The 19,339-nt window shown below is 35.4% G+C and overlaps 1 protein-coding gene across 3 annotated transcripts; it reads right to left on the reverse strand.

Annotated features, from left to right (window-relative positions):
- Nucleotides 1-379: 379 nt before the first annotated feature.
- CDK1 (cyclin dependent kinase 1) lies at nt 380-17,530 on the reverse strand. 3 transcript variants are annotated; one of them, XM_025397929.1, is made up of 8 exons: nt 17,402-17,530; nt 15,654-15,715; nt 10,725-10,881; nt 9,792-9,915; nt 7,323-7,493; nt 3,189-3,352; nt 2,951-3,092; nt 380-1,354 (listed from the first exon to the last, which is right to left on the reverse strand). In XM_025397929.1, the coding sequence occupies exons 2-8, from the start codon at nt 15,688-15,690 to the stop codon at nt 1,256-1,258; spliced, it is 894 nt and encodes a 297-aa protein (XP_025253714.1). In that variant the 5' UTR covers nt 15,691-15,715; nt 17,402-17,530; the 3' UTR covers nt 380-1,255. The 3 variants fall into 3 exon arrangements, with proteins under 3 accessions (XP_025253714.1, XP_025253713.1, XP_025253715.1); XM_025397928.1 differs by having other exon boundaries at nt 17,291-17,407; XM_025397930.1 differs by lacking the exon at nt 7,323-7,493 and having other exon boundaries at nt 17,291-17,407.
- Between the last annotated feature and the right edge of the window lie 1,809 nt (nt 17,531-19,339).

Below are 19,339 nucleotides of genomic sequence, written 5' to 3' on the forward strand. Positions count from 1 at the left end.
CTAAATGACTTCCATTAATAGGCTCTAGATTCTCTTAAGAACAAACTGGCTTCCACCAAAGACTACAGAACAGGACAACCAAACCACCAATCATAAGAGGTCCTGCTGCTGAAGAACGTGACACACACTTTCTTCTAGAGTGCAACATTTCCAAGACAAGATGAATTAGATAGATCCCTCGTTACATATCCAGTCGAGTGTAAAAATCAGTAATCCAGGAATGTACATTCTAGCCCGTTAACCAGGAGGAAAAAGAGAGGAGATATGGTTGGAAAAAGGATAGAAGTACGCTAAAAAAGTAATAAAACTATTGTACACTTCTCTTGATTGCAGCAAATAATTCAAATTAGGCTGCTTATAAGAATCACAATGAGCAGCATTATTAGTTAAACAATTTAATTCTCAAAGCTAGTAATTTTAGCTAAATATACATTAGAGCCTTTTTAGATGGCTACTAATAAACGCTATGTCAAAATGTGTAGTTTTAAACTCCGACTTGAAAGCCAAGATAAGCAACTCCTTCAGTTATTACTCTGACCAAGGCATAAGAATTCACTTAGACAAAAAGCTTTCAAAACATACCTAAAAATAGGATAGTTCATAAATTTTCAAAACTGTTCTTGCCTGTTGCGGACAGCCCTTGATCTTTGTAAGACTTAGCAAATTTTGGCATGCTCTCATGTTAGCTTTTTAAGTTACTGAAAACGCCCTATAAATTTAGCATCATTTCTCAAATCTGTATAGTTTTCTCATTCCGAATGCTTAGACATTTAGGTCAAAAATTAAAATACCAGTAGAAAAATATTCATCTTTAGCCAGGTTGTATAGTTACAACATGGCAAGAAACTGATGAGAACATTTAAACATTCAGAGCATAAAAATACTTCAAAGCATTATGAAACTTGAACTTAGCACTTTCCTAAATTTTAGTAGTTCCAACTACAGGAAACTAAAAACTGCCATAAGGACTGAGATGATTTAAGCCAACTCAAATTTTTTCCCGATTCCTGACATCAATATTATAGTTTTATTATAGTAACAAATAGTTGTTACAGTGAGACCTACACACATATACAGAATTATATTTAAATTCATATAGAATATTTACATTTTTAAGTTATACTTTTGAAATTAGAAGATGAAGTACAGCTTAAGTTTGATAACAAAGAAATATATATAAGACAAAAATAGACAAGAGTTAACAATAAAAACACAACTATCTGGTGTTATAACGTGGAAACTTTTTGTCAGAAAGCTACATCTTCTTAATCTGATTGTCCACATCATTAAAATATGGATGATTCAGTGCCATTTTGCCAGAAATTCGTTTGGCTGGATCATAGATTAACATTTTCTGGGAGAAAAAAGAAAAAGAGATATTTATTTAGGAAATAAATCATTTTTTACAAAATCTCCATAAAACCTCAACTTTTCTAGCAATAAACCAAAACTAATACTTTCAGTGAATATCTATTAAATGAGCATTTCCACTAGTTTAACATACAAATGTCTCCTCCCCTACATTTCACCCTTGAGGTCTAGAATAACCTACTCCGTAAATCACAGATATTCTCGATAACCTCTTTTTGTTATCAATTATGGTAAGACTCAAGCATTCAGAAATAGCTTTAAAACTAAGACATAAATATAGGAAAGATGTCTAGTTAATTATATTTACGTTGAGAATTAAATGGCCACCTGAGTTATTTACAACATTCTTTAAATGGCAATTAACGATGACAGTTTCTGATGTAGCTTCCAACAAGTTCCAAATAAAACCCTTCACAGCACAATGTGTTATAAAAATAGCTAAAATTGAGTCACTAAAAGAATTACAGTCAGATAACTTAGTATAAATTAGTTTATGCACCAGAAAAAGCTAAATAAAGTTTAGGATTGTAAATTTGATCTTTAAGAAACACTAATCTTAAAAAAATAAAATAAAATCAACAAGCAGACTAGAGATTTTACTAACTAGTTACCATCTGAACTCTCATGTAACCAGCACCATACAAACTGCTTTGGATAAATCATGGTACCAATTCCCACAGCTAAAAGTAGGTATTAGTGCCATTTTACAAATGAGGACATTGAGGCTCAAAGGGAAGTAACTTGCCCAAGTTCACAGAGCTAAGGAATAAAGCTCAAATTTGAAACCAAGTTTAATTTACAGTAATGGTTCTCAACTAGGATAGACTTTGCCCATCAGGAGACATTTGGCAATATCTGGAGACACTTTTGGTTGTCCTAACTGTGAAGAGTATATTACTGGCATCTAGAGAGTCGAAGACAGTGATGCCATGCCACTAAACAAGCTATGATGCACAGAACAATGCCAGCAACAAAGATTTATCCACTCCAAGGTATGTCAATTGTGGCTAGACTAAGGAATCTGATTTATTGTATTTGATCTGGGGGAAATCTAAGCTTAATTTTGTGGCATAAGGAGTTTTCACACTCTGAAAGTAACCCGAAGACCAATGAGAAAACATATACAATGGTATAGCAATAGATCCTTCTGATGGAGAAGCTAGGTACAAAGTGCGAATAAAGCTTATTCTGAAGATGGCTTTAATAATTTAAAATATCAACCAATAAGAAAAACGCTTACATCTAGCATAAACTAAGAGGGCTTAGTAATGACAAAAATGCTAGAAAAGAGAGCCACTACAATTCAGCAACTTGAAAAAAAAAGTGTATTAATCCTGGTCTCTCCCTCAAAATGTCCATAGCTACTTGTCAGATAAAAAACAAAAACTAATGCTAAATCTTCCTCTCAAAGCCACTAGTGCCTCTTGATATCTAAAATGAAGCTAGCATAATACAATGTATATAACAGACACCTAGCTAAAAAATGTGAGCATTCTTCCTATTTTCTAGGTAAAAGAAAGAACTGAATATATTCTGAATCATCAATAATTTGGAATTCAGTATAAAGGGCACTCCTTACCGAGAGCAAATCCAAGCCATTTTCATCCAAGTTTTTGACGTGGGATGCTAGGCTTCCTGGTTTCCATTTGGGAAATGTATTCTTATAGTCCTGTAAAGATTCCACTTCTGGCCACACTTCATTATTGGGAGTGCCCAAAGCTCTAAAAAACAGGAAAACAAAAATTTCTTAGTTAAAGCATAAATGTAATCTCATTGTTACATATGTTACCTTTATTATCTCAGTTTTTAATAGCTACCTGAAAATCCTGAAGAGTTGATCAATTTCTGAATCCCCATGGAAAAGTGGTTTTTTAGTTGCTAGTTCAGCAAATATGGTGCCTATACTCCAAATATCAACTGGAGTTGAATAACGAGCTGACCCCAGCAATACTTCTGGAGATCTGTACCAGAGTGTTACTACCTATTAGAAAGCAAATTTTTACAATGAATAAATGTGGTGCATAAAATTAGCTAAACTTGAACATCTATATTTTCATTAGGACTGTCCTTTAAAGGCTGTATGACTGCCACCAATAATATTGTTTAAGTCAATTAAAGGTACACAAAATTGAAGATAAATATTTCATTTCTAAGTTTTATTCATTAGAAGACAAAACAGATAAAAGCATAATAAATCTTTTTTTTGCTTTTCAAATCACTAAAGATCAAGACAGTTATACAGCCTTACCTTCCCCCTCACTGAAAAACCAAACCCATTGATAATAGATTTGGGGTGATACTGAACAAAGTGCAGGTACTTTTCACTTGCTAAGATGGTACATAACAGTACCATTATAACATGAATAAGAAACATGAGAAAGAAAGAAAGGGCATCCAAATTGCAAAGGAAGAAGTCAAATTGTCCCTGTGTGCAGAGATGATATACAGAAAAACTGAAGAGAGTCCACCAAAAACTCTTAGAACTGATTAACAAAGTTGCAGTACACAAAATCAAAATCAGCATACAAAAGTTAAAAGTTTCTATACACCAATAACAAACTGGCTGAAAAATAAATCAAGAAAGCAATCTAATGTATACTAGCTGCAAAAAAACCTAGGAATAAATTTAACCAAGGAGATGTATAATCTCTACACTAAAAACTATAAAACATTGAAGAAAAAAATTAGGAAGATACAAAAAAAAGACATCCCATGTTCATGAACTGCAAGAATATAAAAATGAGCATATCACCACCCAATACAATCTATAAATTCAGTGCAATCTCCATCAAAATACCAAGGACATTCTTCACAAAAATCAAAAGAAATCCTAAAATTCATATAGAACCAAAAAAAGACCCAAAATAGCTAAACTAATCTTGAGCAAAAAGAACAAAGCTGAAGGCATCATACCACCTGACTTCAAAAATGTATTACAAAGCTACAGTAACCAAAATAGCATGATATAGCATAAAAAAAGATGCATAGACCAATAGAACAAAATAGAGACTCCAGAAATAAATCCATGTATTTACAGTCAACTCATTTTTGAGAAAGATGACAAGAACATTCACTAGAGAAAAGCCAATCTCTTCAATAAATGGTGCTGGGAAAACTGGATAATCCATATGCAGAACAATGAAACTAAACCCCTATAACTAAACATACACAAAAATCAACTCAAAATGGATTAAAAAAGACCTTAAACTATGAAACTACTAGAAGAAAACAGGGCAAACACTGTTATCGATATTGGCCTGGACAAAAATCATATGGGTAAGACCTCAAAAGCTCAAGCAACAATATCAAAACTAGACAAATGAGGTGGCCAGGTGCAGCAGCTCATGCCTACAATCCCAACACTTTGGGAGGCCAAAGTGAGAGGACTGCATGAACCCAGGAGTTCAAGAACAGCCTGGGAAATATGCTGACAGCCCCATCTCTACAAAAATTTAAAAAATTAGCCTAGCATGGTGTTGCACGCCTGTGTATGGGCCCAGTTACTCAGGAGGCTGACAAGGGAGGATCACTGGAGCCCAGGAGGTTGAGGTTGCAGTGAGCCCTGTTTGCGCCACTGCATTCCAGCATAGGCATTCCACCCTGTCTCAGCAACAACAAATAGACAAACGGGATTATACTGAACTAAAAAGCTTCTGCGCAGCAAAAGAAACAAATAACAGAATAACAGAATGAAGCAGCTATCTGCAGAATGGGAGAAATTAATTGCAAATCACTCATCCAGCAAAGAATTAATATCCAGAATAAAAAAATAATAGTAAGAATCCAATTTTAAAAATGGTCAAATGATCTGAATAAAACTTTCTCAAAAGACATACAAATGACCAGCAAGTATATGAAAAAGTGCTCAACATCACTATTCATCAGGGAAATGCAAATCAAAACCACAATGATCTATCACACCCCAGTTAGAGTAATTATCATCAAAAGACAAAAAGTGCTGACAAGAATGCAGAGAAAGGGCAACTTTTATGCACTGTTGGTGGGAATTTAAATCAGTACAGTCATTGTGAAAAACTGTTCAGAGGATCCTCAAAAAACTACAAACTAGAACTACCATATAATTTAGCAATCCCACTGCTGGGGGTGTATGTCCAAAATAAATAAAATCAATTACGTCAAAGAGATAGCTGCACTCCCATGTTTATTGAAGCACTCTTCACAATAGCCAAGATACGAAATCAACCTATGTTTCCATCAACAGATAAAGAAAATGTGGTGTATACACACACTCACACACACACAGAAAATGTAGTGTACACACACATATGTGAGGGTGCACACAATGGAATACTAGACTACTACTCAGCCACAATAAAAGAATGAAATCCTGTCATTTATGGCAATAAGGATGAGCTGTGAAATAAGCCAGGCACAGAAGAATAAATACTACATGTGTTCACTCATACATGAAAACATAAAAAGTTGATCTAATGGCCATAGAGTAGAATAGTGGTTATTCAGGGCTTAGAAGAGGAAAATAGAGATAAGTTGGTTTATGGATACAATTACAGCTCAAAAAGAAAAATACGCTCTAGTCTTCCATAGCACTGTAAGCTGACTAGTTACCAATAATTTGCTGTAAATTTTCAAATAGCCAGAACAAAGAATTTTGAATGTTCCCAACAAAAAGAAATAATAAATGCTTGGGGCAATGGATATGCTAACTACCCCAATTTAATTAACACATATTGCATACATGTATCCAAATACCACACTGTACCCCATAAATATGTATAATGTGTCAATAAAAAACGATTTTTAAATTATTTAAAAAACATGAATAAGTCAAATAACAGCTTATTAGTGATATAGAACTAACCAACCATTTTAGTATATTTATCATATGGTAAAAATATTGCCTCTTAGAACAAAGCTAATGAGATCAATATCATTTGTTTAAGACAAAGAAAACAAAATAATCTTATTTATATAGCCATGTAAGAAAATGATAAAAAGGGCGGGGTGCGGTGGCTCATGCCTGTAATCCCAGCACTTTGGGAGGCCGAGGCGAGCAAATCACGAGGTCAGGAGATAAAGACCATCCTGGTTAACACGGTGAAACCCCATCTCTACTAAAAAAAAAGTACAAAAAATTAGCAAATTAGTCAGGCTTGGTGGCAGGCGCCTGTAGTCTCAGCTACTCAGGAGGCTGAGGCAGGAGAATGGCGTGAACCCGGGAGGCGGAGCTTGCAGTGAGCAGAGATCGCATCACACACTCCATCCCGGGCAACAGAGCCAGACTCCATCTCAAAAAAAAAAAAAAAAAAAAAAGATAAAAAGAGCTAACAACCAGCCAAGACAACTAATCAGATGAGCACTGTTATTAGTTTTGATCTGGAGACAGTCTTTGGGTCAAGGGTAGACAACTCCACAGAAGATAGCTTTTCAATAATCCTTTACTATACAATGTTCCCTTTCCTTCAGAAACACTAAATGCCAAGTCAGCAATATAACACAGATTAAACAAATTAATTCCTAAATGTATCAGAAATAATATACCTTAAGGAACAAAACCTATCTTTGAATCAATCTGACTATAATCAGGAAGGGTTCGGTCAGGAGACAGAAACCGAGGTGGTGACTTGAATGGGGAGAGTTTAATATAAAGAATTAAAGTACAACAAAGGATGGCAATAATGTAAATAAAGTAAAAAATAATGAGAACGTAAAAACTGTAGCTAGGAAAATCCCTTCCTCCTGCTGTGTCTCTCTAGTACCCTCTACCTTAACATAGCAGCTGGCAAAGAAAAAATACTTAAAGGCTTCAGTTACATTTTCACATAGCATGCAATGAATCTGGAGCTGAGAGGCAATAAATTGATACTGGCACTGAGTAGATATCTTTTATTATTTCTTGACTTCACAAATACAGAAAATAATCTAGCAATCACACACATTCAAAAGCCATCAAAAACCACTATTCCACTTACCTCATGCGTATAAACTCTAATAGGTATTCCGAAAGCTCTGGCAAGGCCAAAATCAGCCAGTTTAATTGTTCCTTTGTCATCAATCAAGAGATTTTGAGGTTTTAAGTCTCTGTGAAGAACTCTTCTAGAGTGACAAAACACAATCCCCTGTAGGATTTGGTATAAATAACTCTGGAAAAAGTAAAAAAAGTTAGAAACTTAAGCAAAGTACATGATTTTCTAAATAATCTGTTTCAAAGACAAAAAATTAGGTTCCAGAGAAATAATTTAATTACTGGAGCTTTCAGGCCATTTTAGGCTAATAAGCATTTGTGGGTGGGAAGCCGTTTACATACAACATCACATTTGTATACCTAAGAAAATGATCTTCACCTTATAGACATATCTATAATCATGTCAATGCGTTTAGTCTTTAAACATTTTTGGTCCCCGATCCTTAAATTACAAGTTGGTTTTCTCACACAGAAGCCTCTTGAATTTTCTTCCATATACCTCTACCAACTCTATTTTCTATCTTCAATACAGTTGGCCTTTTCTTTCATTTTTACATATTCATTTCCTTTTTGAAAAAATTAGATTCTAAAAGTGATGGCAAAGATATTATGATTATATATTGAAATGGATAAAATTATCATAAAATGCTGCTTAGTTCAGAGAAAAGTGCTTTACAAGACATTTGCTGCCAAAGACAATGTCATTGACATTTGAAGTAACATGAATACTACAAGAACAAAGTACACAGAAAAATGACTTACAGTTTGAAATTGGGAAATAATACAGATGTTCCATCTTAGAGGGACAAGTGGCGTTCAAAAACAAAACAAAACGGATGCTCCATCTGGATAAACTTATTCTAAGTTGAAAAGACCTTGTCGAAATGCATTGAATACACCTAACCTACCAAACATAGCTAAGCATAGCCCACCTTCAATGTGCTCGAAACACTTACATTAGCATATAGTTGGAAGTGTTGAATACCTCGTTATTTATTGAATACTGTACTGAAAGTGAAAAAACAGAATGGTTGTATGGGTAAATGAAGTATGGTTTCTAGTGAATGTGCATCATTTCTGCTTCATTGTAAAATTGAAAAATTGTAAGTAAAACCATTGTTGCCTGTATATAAAACCAGTTAGAACAACTGGCTAGTCATTTGGAAAAAGATAAAGCTGAATCTGTATCCCAGTTTTTAAGTCAAAATAAATCTTGATCCATACAGAATTTAAGACAAAAAAAAGTGTGTGTAGAAGACAGGACTTACTAAAACTACCAGAAAAATAGTGACATGTATTATTCTAAAACATTCGATCTTTGAGTGAGGAAGACTTAAAAGCAAGACATAAAAGCAGAAAGCCCAAAAGTCATGCAAGATTGTTAAAGACGGTATCCTAATGAAAATATAGTAGAGAATAGGAATAGGCGGTTTATAATAGCTAAATATGAAGTGTTAAATTGTCATGAAATATAAAATTAAAACAATCTTAATATGCATTTTTCATAGTTAAAAGACTGATAAAACCAAGTTTTGGTAATGATGTACTAAAACAATAAGTGTTATACACCATGAGTACTTAAGAGTAAATTGCTACAAGTTTTTTAGAGGGCAACCAGTAGTATCTATCAAAATGTAAATAAACATCTTCAATCCATCATTCCCACTTTAAAAATTTATCCTATAAAGTTGCATACAAAGATAAATATCTATAAGGACATTCAGTGCAGTACTGTTAATAAGAGCAACAATAACCAAGTTGGAAAATAATTTAAATGTTCATCAATATGGAAGTGGTTTAAATAATTATATCAAAAATGTAACTAGACATAGGTAGATCTACATGACTTCATAATGTTTTACACAAAAAGGGGAAAATATGTATACTTATACATATGCAAATAAGTCCATTTTGTGTAAAAAAGTCTTTATATACATACAAAGTGAACATACAAGTATAAGATTATGAATAAAACTAACGACAGCACTACCTCTGCAGAGTGGTTTGGTAGAACTGGTGTAAGAATAAGATACTTTTATATACTTCAGTACTTAAAACTGTACAATTTTATAATTTAACTGAAATATAATAAATGTCTACAATAAATTGAGCAAAACATATTCAAAACTGGAATAAAACACCTACAACCACTACTCTGCCCTAGGCTTTCATTACTTTGTTTCACATATATCTGACAGCCAAAGAAAGACCAGACTACCCTAGTTTCCAACAATACTTAATAAGTTCTATGTTATCTCAGGCACTACTTTTTACTTACTAGAAACAGTATCTGGTAATAACATGGGTAACTCTAACCTGTATAAACTAACCATGAGGGAGAAAAATGAAATACTTTTTCTTATTCTATTTTCTAACACTTTTTCCAAGCATATTCCCACAAAACCCAGGGACTTCTGTATATAGTCGCTTTATATCCACAGTGCATAAATATTAATAAAATTAGATAAGCTTTTACCTTAACGAGTGAAGAATCCATGTACTGACCAGGAGGGATAGAATCCAAGTATTTCTTCAGATCCATGGAAAGAAACTCAAAGATGAGATATAACCTGGAATCCTGCATAAGCACATCCTGAAGACTGGAAAAAAATAGATATATATGAAAGAAGAATCCAGCAAACATTTTTGACCTCTCTTTCACAAAATAAAACTCCTTCCATAATTTCAGTTGCTATAATAAAAACTAGGGAAGATGTAGTAACTTCCCTAATGGCTGAGACTCAAAACTCAAATTTAAGAAAGGAATCTCAGGGCAACTATTTAAAATTAGGCCTTGTACAGGAGGTGCTTGTTTATAAGGAGCCTGTATTCCAAAAGAACATATCTAGGTTGGCTACTAATTGCTGAGAGCTTATTTTTTCATCGAAGTGAATTATAAAAATAAATTTTAAAGTGGTATCTGACCTTAAAAGCTACTTCTAATCTCTAGCCCCAGACAAATACAATTAGATTTTAACTTGGACTGTTAGGAAGACAGCTCTCCAAAAACACCCAATGCAAATAGATTAAGGAAAAAAATCTTTTTCATTTGACCTAGCTACCTTTCTTAAGACTCTGACTAAAGGATCTTCAGGAACTAGAGCTCCTCAAGTAGGAGAGAGTTGACAAAGCTCTATGAAAAGGGCTTTACTCCCATGGCCAATTTACCTTGCTCTTCCAGCCCCAAATATTAATCTACATCACCAATCTCCTCTAACTCTGTTCTTGCTTTAACAGCCTGTTCTCTTTTACATATGTGCAGCATTCTCAACTAACAAAAATAGGGTTCTAGTCCACTCGGTAAGGCTAGACCAAGAAATTAAGCAAATGTAAAGATTTCCAAGTTGAAATTTATATTTGAAATAGCATGCATGCAGAAAATGGCTTACATTCAGATATTATACCATACCTGACTATATTTGGATGACGAAGTTCTTTTAATAGAGAAATTTCCCGAATTGCAGTACTAGGAACCCCTTCCTCTTCACTTTCTAGTCTGATTTTTTTCATGGCTACCACTTGACCTGTAGTTTTGTGTCTACCCTTATACACAACTCCATAGGTACCTGAAACAAAGTAAATAATATGCTGTGTGACACACTCACAAACTAAAAGATCTTTTTTTTTTTTCTTCCTTATGGCAGGGTCTTGTTCTCTTGTCCAGGTTGGAGTGCAGCGGGGCAATCAAAGCTCACTACAACCTCCACCTCCTGGGTTCAAGGGATCCTCCCACCAAGCCTCCCAAGTAGCTGGGACTACAGGCACGTGCCACCACATCCGGCTAATTTTTGTCTTTTTGATGGAGATGGGGTTTCACCATGTTTCCCAGGCTGCTCTGGAACTCGTGAGCTCAAGCAATCTACTTGCCTCGCCATCCCAAAGTGCTGAGATTACAGGCGTGAGCCACCATACCTAGTCAAACTGAAAGATTTTAAGATTATTGAATCTCATAAGGGTCACATGATAGAAATGTCTGGTGTGGCCATATGGGAAGTAACTTACTCATACCCTTATTGCTTCCAAAAAGAAATTGAGAGTAACTACAATCTGTATGGCTTAAAAATAAAATTCATGTAGTCATCACAAGTTTTCTATACATCTAAATCACCATTAATGTTCCAGCATATTTTACAGAACAAAATAGATCATTTGCAAATTAAAATTAACCTTCTGCCAATATCCTACCCAGCAATAAAGCAGGCATAAAATATAGTTTAAAAATTGGGCTCCAGAAATATTACTGATAAGAGTCATTATGCCACTTCCAGAAAATACTGTAGAGTGCTTTATGCTTTTCAAAACACTTTTATCTGTATCTCAAAATACAGTCAACAGTCCTCATTCTCAAAAGAATGGAGAAAAAAGACCAGATGTTTGTTTATTAAACCTAATAAAGCACATAGTATGTACTACATATTAGGAAAGCCTCACACCCATTTGCAAGTTGATAAAAATACTGACTTCGATATCTGGGCTTCAGGTAGTGAGCAACAGTATCAATCATAAGGAATAGCAGGGAGGGAGGAGATGGATACAGGGAATGAAATGGCAATAAGGGAGAAGACTAGCTAAAATGCATCATATATGTGGCAACGCTGAATTCCCTAGGTAAGTCTTTTTAAACTTGAGTTGGAGTTTAGGGAGGTCCTGAATCCCTTAAGTACACACAAAATTTTGTTGAATAGCTTGCTTTCCACGGCATTGTTTTAACTTCAAAAGTGTTTAGAGTGCACTGTTCTAGGGGAAAAAGCCTCTTCTATAGCTTTTATGAGTTTCTCTGAAGGTAGCAATATTGCAAAAAAGGCTAACAAACCAACAAATTACCAACTGCTTAGTTAGAATATTAAACAGTTTGAGCAGCAGCAAATTGATGTTACTTAAGCTTAATTTTTTTGACAGAACCTCTATACAAAAGTCTATGTTTTCTTAAATACTGGTGTCATTTTAAGACTATAAACTGACATAGAAGCCATTTTATACTATTCTGATTAAATTGTGGATTAATGTATAACTTTTTGATAACCAAAATTACTCTACGTTAAAGGAGAATTGACTATATTTAATCCTCACAGTCATCCTTAAAAGTAGATAACCTTCATAAACTTAAAATCTACATTTTTTGGGGGATGTAAATTAAGCTCTCATTAAACACAAAAAGTAGGTAAACCAGTAGCACAATCATCTGGCATACTGTTAAAGTGATCTCAGGAAAATTAGTCACTTGCATAATGTAGTAACATAAGCAGTTAATGTTAAGTTCAGAACTAATTTTTTTTCTAGCATCCTTTCTTCTCCCTCAAGTGTACAATATCACCTAATCCTAAATAGCTTTCAGAATTAACAATTAACCAGGGGCCAACACTCAATGTGTTGAATTTTAGAGATAATATCACTTCTCACTGAACTACTGGAAGAGGGGTTAAACAAAGCAGAACTATTCTATTGGTTAATCATCCAAAATTGTTTTTGAAATATATGGTATATGCTCCAAAATGAACTTGGAATTCTAAAGACAGAAATACTCTAGGGTATTTAACTAAGTATAAATATAAATAACTAAGGAGACAAAAATCATAACACAGGTAAGCCTAGAGGATCACTGTAAATCGAATGGAAGATTTATCCCAGGAAACAAAAAGAAACAAAAGAAAAATATGTAGGATATGATCAAGTTATGGAGGCCCTTAAGCAGAAAACCTTCATTAAGCAAGTATTTATCAAATGCCCACTAAATGCCAGGTAAGGTCCCACCATCATGGATACAGCTACTCTACGATCCAAAAAGACATTTTCTTAAGACAGGAAGGAGTTCAAAGATTAGTATGACAACACTCAGATTGCTGTAATTCAGAAGAAACCAGAGAACAATTTTTGTAACATTTAAAATAGTAAAGTCTGGATATATTTAAGAACTGAATTAGGTTGTCAAGACTCACCGTCAAGTGAGAGAAAAGGCAGACTCTTCTAAATCAGAATTAAAGAGGCATTAACTGCCAAATGAAAGGCATGACCTTGGGTGGATATTCAGAATATACATGCAGATTTAGGGGTAGAACATTTCTACAACTTACTTGAAATGGATTAAAATGCAAAACAATTGAATGTTCTCACCACAAAGAAATGACAAATGCATGAGGTGATGGATATGCTAATTACTCTGTATGATTTGATCATACAACACATACATGTATCAAATCACCAAACCATACCCCATGAATACATACAATTAAAATGTATCAATGAAAAAAATAAAAAATAAACAATGCTAACATACACACAGATAATAAAGTAAATATGACAAAACACCAACATCTTGGTAAAACTATTACAAGTTCATTGCATAAACCTTTCAATATAGATTTGGAAATGTTCAAAATGAAAAGTTGAGGGGAAAAAATATAATTTTTAAAGTAGTATTTTAATACTAGACTTTAACCAGATACCTAGCAGAACCAAAAGAAAATTCTTTGTGGATCATTTAGGCCTCCATTTATTTTCACAAGTTCATTTTTCCAAAACAACATCCAGCACATAATCCAAAACAATCAGGCTTGGAGTAGAAACAACAATACAAGCCAGAAAAAGAAACAGTGTTCAGAAGAACAAACAAGGAACACAGATGTTATTATTATCTACTTGGCTATCTCCTGTGGGTTGGGCACTACTGACAGGCAGTGGGCAAACAGTTGTGAACAAGACAAAAACCCCAGCCCTCAAGGATACTATGGTATAATAATTAAAATGGCTATTAAGCATGATGCAAAGGGAACTACAAAATGCTCTTGGACTAGAGGAGGAGATAAAAAATGAAGCCAGTAGAGACTGGCCTCCAGGTAGAAAGAACAGCCATTGCCAAAACTCATAGGCCAAATCACAGGATACATTTGAGGACATCAAAGAAATCCAAATTAGAGTTGAGTGGCATTAGATGAGGCTGGTAAAGAGACAGTTTTGGAGACAGTGTTCATAGTAATAATACAATGTTCAAATGATAAACATTTGAAGGTTTTCTGAGTTAAAGCACTCAAACAAATGCTTTCCATAATATTGTTCAATTGAATCATATCTTTCGTGTTAAGTCTAATTATCACCATTTGCAGAGGCAGAAACCGAGATCCAGAAAAGTTAGAGGGTTTACCACTGTCACACTTATAGAAATAAAGAATGGGAGTCATATGACTTAATGCATGTAATGGATTACATTTAAAATTACATTCTTAACTGCTCTTATTTATGGTAGCAATTAAAGTACTTTTCTCAGAAGTCAAATCTGTAGTTTCCTATAGGTTTGGAGTTCTATCATCTTAAAGAAAAATATATTTATACTTTAAGAAGGTCTCTTTTTATGCCAAACTAAAATCAACACAAATTCCCTGGGAATTTAAGAAACATACTACAAAGCATTAGACATACTAATCACATTATTTTTAATTCAGCAGCAAAATTTGTCTGGTAGAATGGGTGTGAGGTATTTAATTTATTTAAAAATAAAAATAAATACACACACACACCCCTCCAATCGAACACCACACTAACTTGTCATTCCTATTTCACTAAATTCCCTCCAGTATTCCCCCCTTGTTTTTTTACTATTTCTTGTCAAGTGAGGTCTTTGATCACATTAAAAATATAGTTGGGAATTGCCTTCTGGCAGAACCGATATAAACTGGATTCTACTAGCAAATTATTTTGTACCTGGAGAATTGAGAATGTTCTGTTGGAGTCAAGGAACAGGCGAAGGGATATACCCCTCATTTGTGCCATATATAGATCTGATCATTCCTTCAAGTACCACAGAAAGGGAATGATTATATACGTAAGTTATAGTTTTAGAATAGCTTAAACATGTACATATGACAGGTCATTTTTTTCTTACGGTAACTAAATAGAAATTTTATTTAAATTAGATTAAGTCAATTATTGTAACCAGTCTATAAAGGCTGGATAAAAATATTTATCATCCTAAAAATAATTGAAAGAGACTAAAAATAGATTATGAAATTAGCATAATTCTGCATCCCTAACCTCTGCCCCTCAACACATGTGCAAGTCATCAATAGTGTCTTCAAAATACAAGTATTTCTGATACTTCTTTAGTATCACAAGACTGTAAGACTATGGGGGTGAAGGGACGGGTCATTAGGGATTCAGTAATTTCAATTCTCTTGCAATGTGAACAAATTTGCGTTTATTAAGTAAAGAACATATATTAACGCACACTGGTACTACAAGACATCTTAATGGTTGAATTTTAATAAATATTTACATGTGTTCATATTACAGAAGTTGTAGCATTGTTAAATCATCCCAAAAAATTTATATTACTAAAACCACTCACCTTCTCCAATTTTCTCTATTTTGGTATAATCTTCCATAGTTAGTCAATGGGTATGGCAGATCCTAAAATGAAGGAAAAACTGACTTAATTACATGCCACTAACTTGAGTAGTTTTAAGCATTACACTATATGTAAAGCATTTTCCACTGTGCCTACTGCAGTACATAAGTATTCCATAAATATTAACTACATTCAAACAATATTTATAAGGGTAAGGACTCCTACAATAACTTTCCATCCTTCTTGACTCCTGAGACATTGGAAACACGTGTATATTCTATACTCGTGTAGTATTTATTTAGCTTCTTCCAATCAAAATAACCCTCAAATTCAGATATCAACTTGTCTATTCTTTCCAAAGAAAAACCAGAATTATGTTCCCTTGTTGTGATACTAGTACCTGAGTGTGCCAAAGTTATACCCAAATATTTCAACAAATTTATACCGCTTTATGATATTCCTAATTTTATTCAAAACACTATTTTTTATAGTTATAAGGAGAGAACTAAAATGTGTTCGGATTGTTCATTAGGAAAATTTTGTTTAAAGCGGCAAAAACATTTTAAGTGTTTCCAGTTGCCCACGTGACAATTTTAATCTTTTTTTCCTCTGCTTGCAGAGGTCACAAACATGCTCAAGACTTTCAAGGTACTTTTTCCAAGAGTCGGAAATATCACTTAAGCACCCTAAAACAAAAGAATGAAAAGTGCAGTTCCACAGATAAAATTCTAATTATAGCCTACACAATGTCAAGAACTAAGCAGAAAAACTGTATACCTGAATCACAATGAATGGGTTTATTTAAAAAAAAAAAAACACAGCACAGAAGTTCAAAACTTCCTCTGAAGTTTGTCAATGAAACGTCAGAACTCCAGGCATAATTACCTAGATTTTTCTAACACCCATCACTGATGATGAAATCATTTATAAAGCCCGCTCTGAACAGACCTTTAAGTTCTATTTCCCACATTCATCTTCAAAGAAAAAATCAATCCAGAAAGAAGCAGAGATACATCTTTTTAAATGAAAAAAACTGCACTACACTGCTCATGAGTGTTAAGTGCCTGGGCTGAGTGTTCTTAACAGCTCCAGGTGGGCCGGGGCCGTGGGCAGAGCAAGCCCCAGAAGGCCCACGAGTTCCGGGATCGGTTTCTCAGGGCAGCCTCGCTTTAGGAATCTGCGCCTGTACCTGGCCCAGGTGCGGTCCCGCTTTCCCACCTCCGAGGCGGGATGGGAGGGCGCTCAGGGGCCAGGCCCAGGAAGGAGCCTGCCACTCCGCTGGCGCTCAGTGTGGGGGAGCGGATTTTGCTTCAATCAAGACCCGAAAGCCTCCTAAGGCAGTTCCTAAACAGCCGACCTGAACTCACGACTGCAGCCCCGAACCCCCCCCCCCCCCCCCACGCCGCCTAACCCCGCCACGCTGGGCTCCCATAGCCTCCCTCTAAAGCCGGCGCAGTGTGGTTCACACGCCCAGGCCCAGGCAAAGGCCCTGCCCACCCCACCCCGAGGCCCAGCCTGGCCCCGCGCAGGTCCCTGCTCTCCAGTCCGGCCTTCCTAGAGGACCCCGTTTCTCAATACACGCCCTTCGAGGTCCCCGGGCCGTCCGCTAGACACGATCCTGACTCCAGCCACTGTACCCGGCTTATTATCCCGCGGCGGCCGCAGCGGCAGCTACCACAACCGCGTAACTCTCCGCTCAACTTCCAAGAGCCAGCTTTGAAGCCAAGTGCGAGCAGTTTCAAACTCACCGCGCTAAAGGACCCCGGATCCACCAATCGGGTAGAACGTAGACTTTCAAAGCAGCCAATCAGAGCCCAGCTACGCTAGGCTGGCCTTCCCGGGTGTCTAGAGCGCGAAAGAAAGAGGAAAGGGCGGCTAGAGAAAAAGCAGGAGGGCGGGCGCCAACTGAGTGCGAGCGCAAGCGCTCTCCTCCAGCCGAGAGAGTGTCGTCCTACTGTTTCTAGTCAGCGGAGCAGGAAACTACTGTTCGCTCCGTTCTTCTTTTAAATTTTTTCTCCGAGCATTGACACAGTTCAAATCTATTATACTCAAAATAGCTCATCAAAAAAGTGATATTGGGTTTACATCGAGATTCCATTACTTTCACTTCTAATACTTAGGGTTAGGAGTGTATAGTTATGTTTTTCTAAATGCGTGATTTGCGGGCTGGCTCCAAGGAGCACCTTTCAGTGACCTTAAGAAGGTAATGGAAAACTTAAAAGACTGTCTCAAAACTGTAAAGGAAAATTTATTATTTACATCGCTGTGCTTTGTTTCTACCTCATTTTTGAATTTAATATTAAATTATTTTATTATTTACATTTTGTGTATTATGCAATTAAAAACATTTGAAATGTAAATTTTAAAATATTTTCACATCAGAATTTTAAATATATAGAGAGAGGCATGTATTTAGAGCCTGGGTTTCATTATGCTATGCATGCTGGCCTCCAACTCCTGGGCTCAAGCAATCGGCCTCAGCCTCCAGCGTAGCTGTGACTACAGGCACCCGCCACCATGCCCAGCTTAAATAGTATTAAAACACAAAAATTCACAATTCTATGAGGGGAGAAAAAGAGGTTTAAATTATGCTTTAAATAATCCAGTGTCAAAAACTCTGTCTTCATTGCCATCCACAATATCCTTAAGACAGATTTCTGCATTTAATGCAGTTAATTTTTTTCTTGTTCTTTCCTTCTTTCTTTCTTACTTTTTTTTTTTTTTTTTTGCCTGTTTGTTTGCAGAGATGGTGTCTCCTTATGTTGCTCTAGCTGGTCTCCAACTCCTAGGCTCCAGCAATCCTCCTGCCTTGGCCTCCCAAAGTGCTGGGATTACAGGTGTGAGCCACCAGCCCAACCTAAACACCATTCTAAAATCTTTTTAAAATAAACAAATAGAACAGTAAAACAGAGCTAGAGATAATAAAAGTCCATTTTAAGGATTTCTGGTTGCATTGATCCTAATAGGACATAGAACAAAGATTGATTACCACATACACCGCAGGTATGTATTAGAAGACCCAAATTAGAATATGGAATGGAACTTCCTTACCCTTGTGATATAGAATATATCACATGCATTTAAGTGTTTAATACCTTTTAACACAATGAGCTGCATCTATCATCTGGTATTATACATTGCATCTGGCTCAACCTTGACAATTTTTGTTCCTAGGTGATAGAGGCAGAGCATTTGGGATTCATGGTAGAGGCAGGAATTTAAGAACTCCTGCTGGAGCCTAATCACTTTTAAAACTTATGTTTAAAATCCAAACTTCATTTTTTAAATGAAAACTGACTGCCCCAGAGAAATGCTCTAGGGAACCAGGCTGTTCTGTGCAGTTTACGGTACTGGTTTTAATGAATTTTAATATATCTTTCTCTTTGAGAGGCTTAAGCAAGGAATTCAACTTCTGTATCATCTAAAAACAGCAACTAATTCATTATATCCATTTTACCTTCAACATAAAGAAGACCACAAGCTTCCACAGCTGTGATGCTAGGTGTATCAATTTAACTCAATCATCTTTCTTTATAAAGTTTCAGAGGTTATTATAAATCCATGCTATCATCTTGGCAAATACAATTTATTACCCTTTGGGCCAACTTCCATGTAGTGTCTCTAAAGTGCAACACTGTGCTTCATAGACACAAAAATGAATAAGATACAGTTACTGCTGGAGGTGT

Source organism: Theropithecus gelada, chromosome 9 (genome assembly GCF_003255815.1).
Source record: "Theropithecus gelada isolate Dixy chromosome 9, Tgel_1.0, whole genome shotgun sequence".
NCBI classification, from domain to species: Eukaryota; Metazoa; Chordata; class Mammalia; order Primates; family Cercopithecidae; genus Theropithecus; species Theropithecus gelada.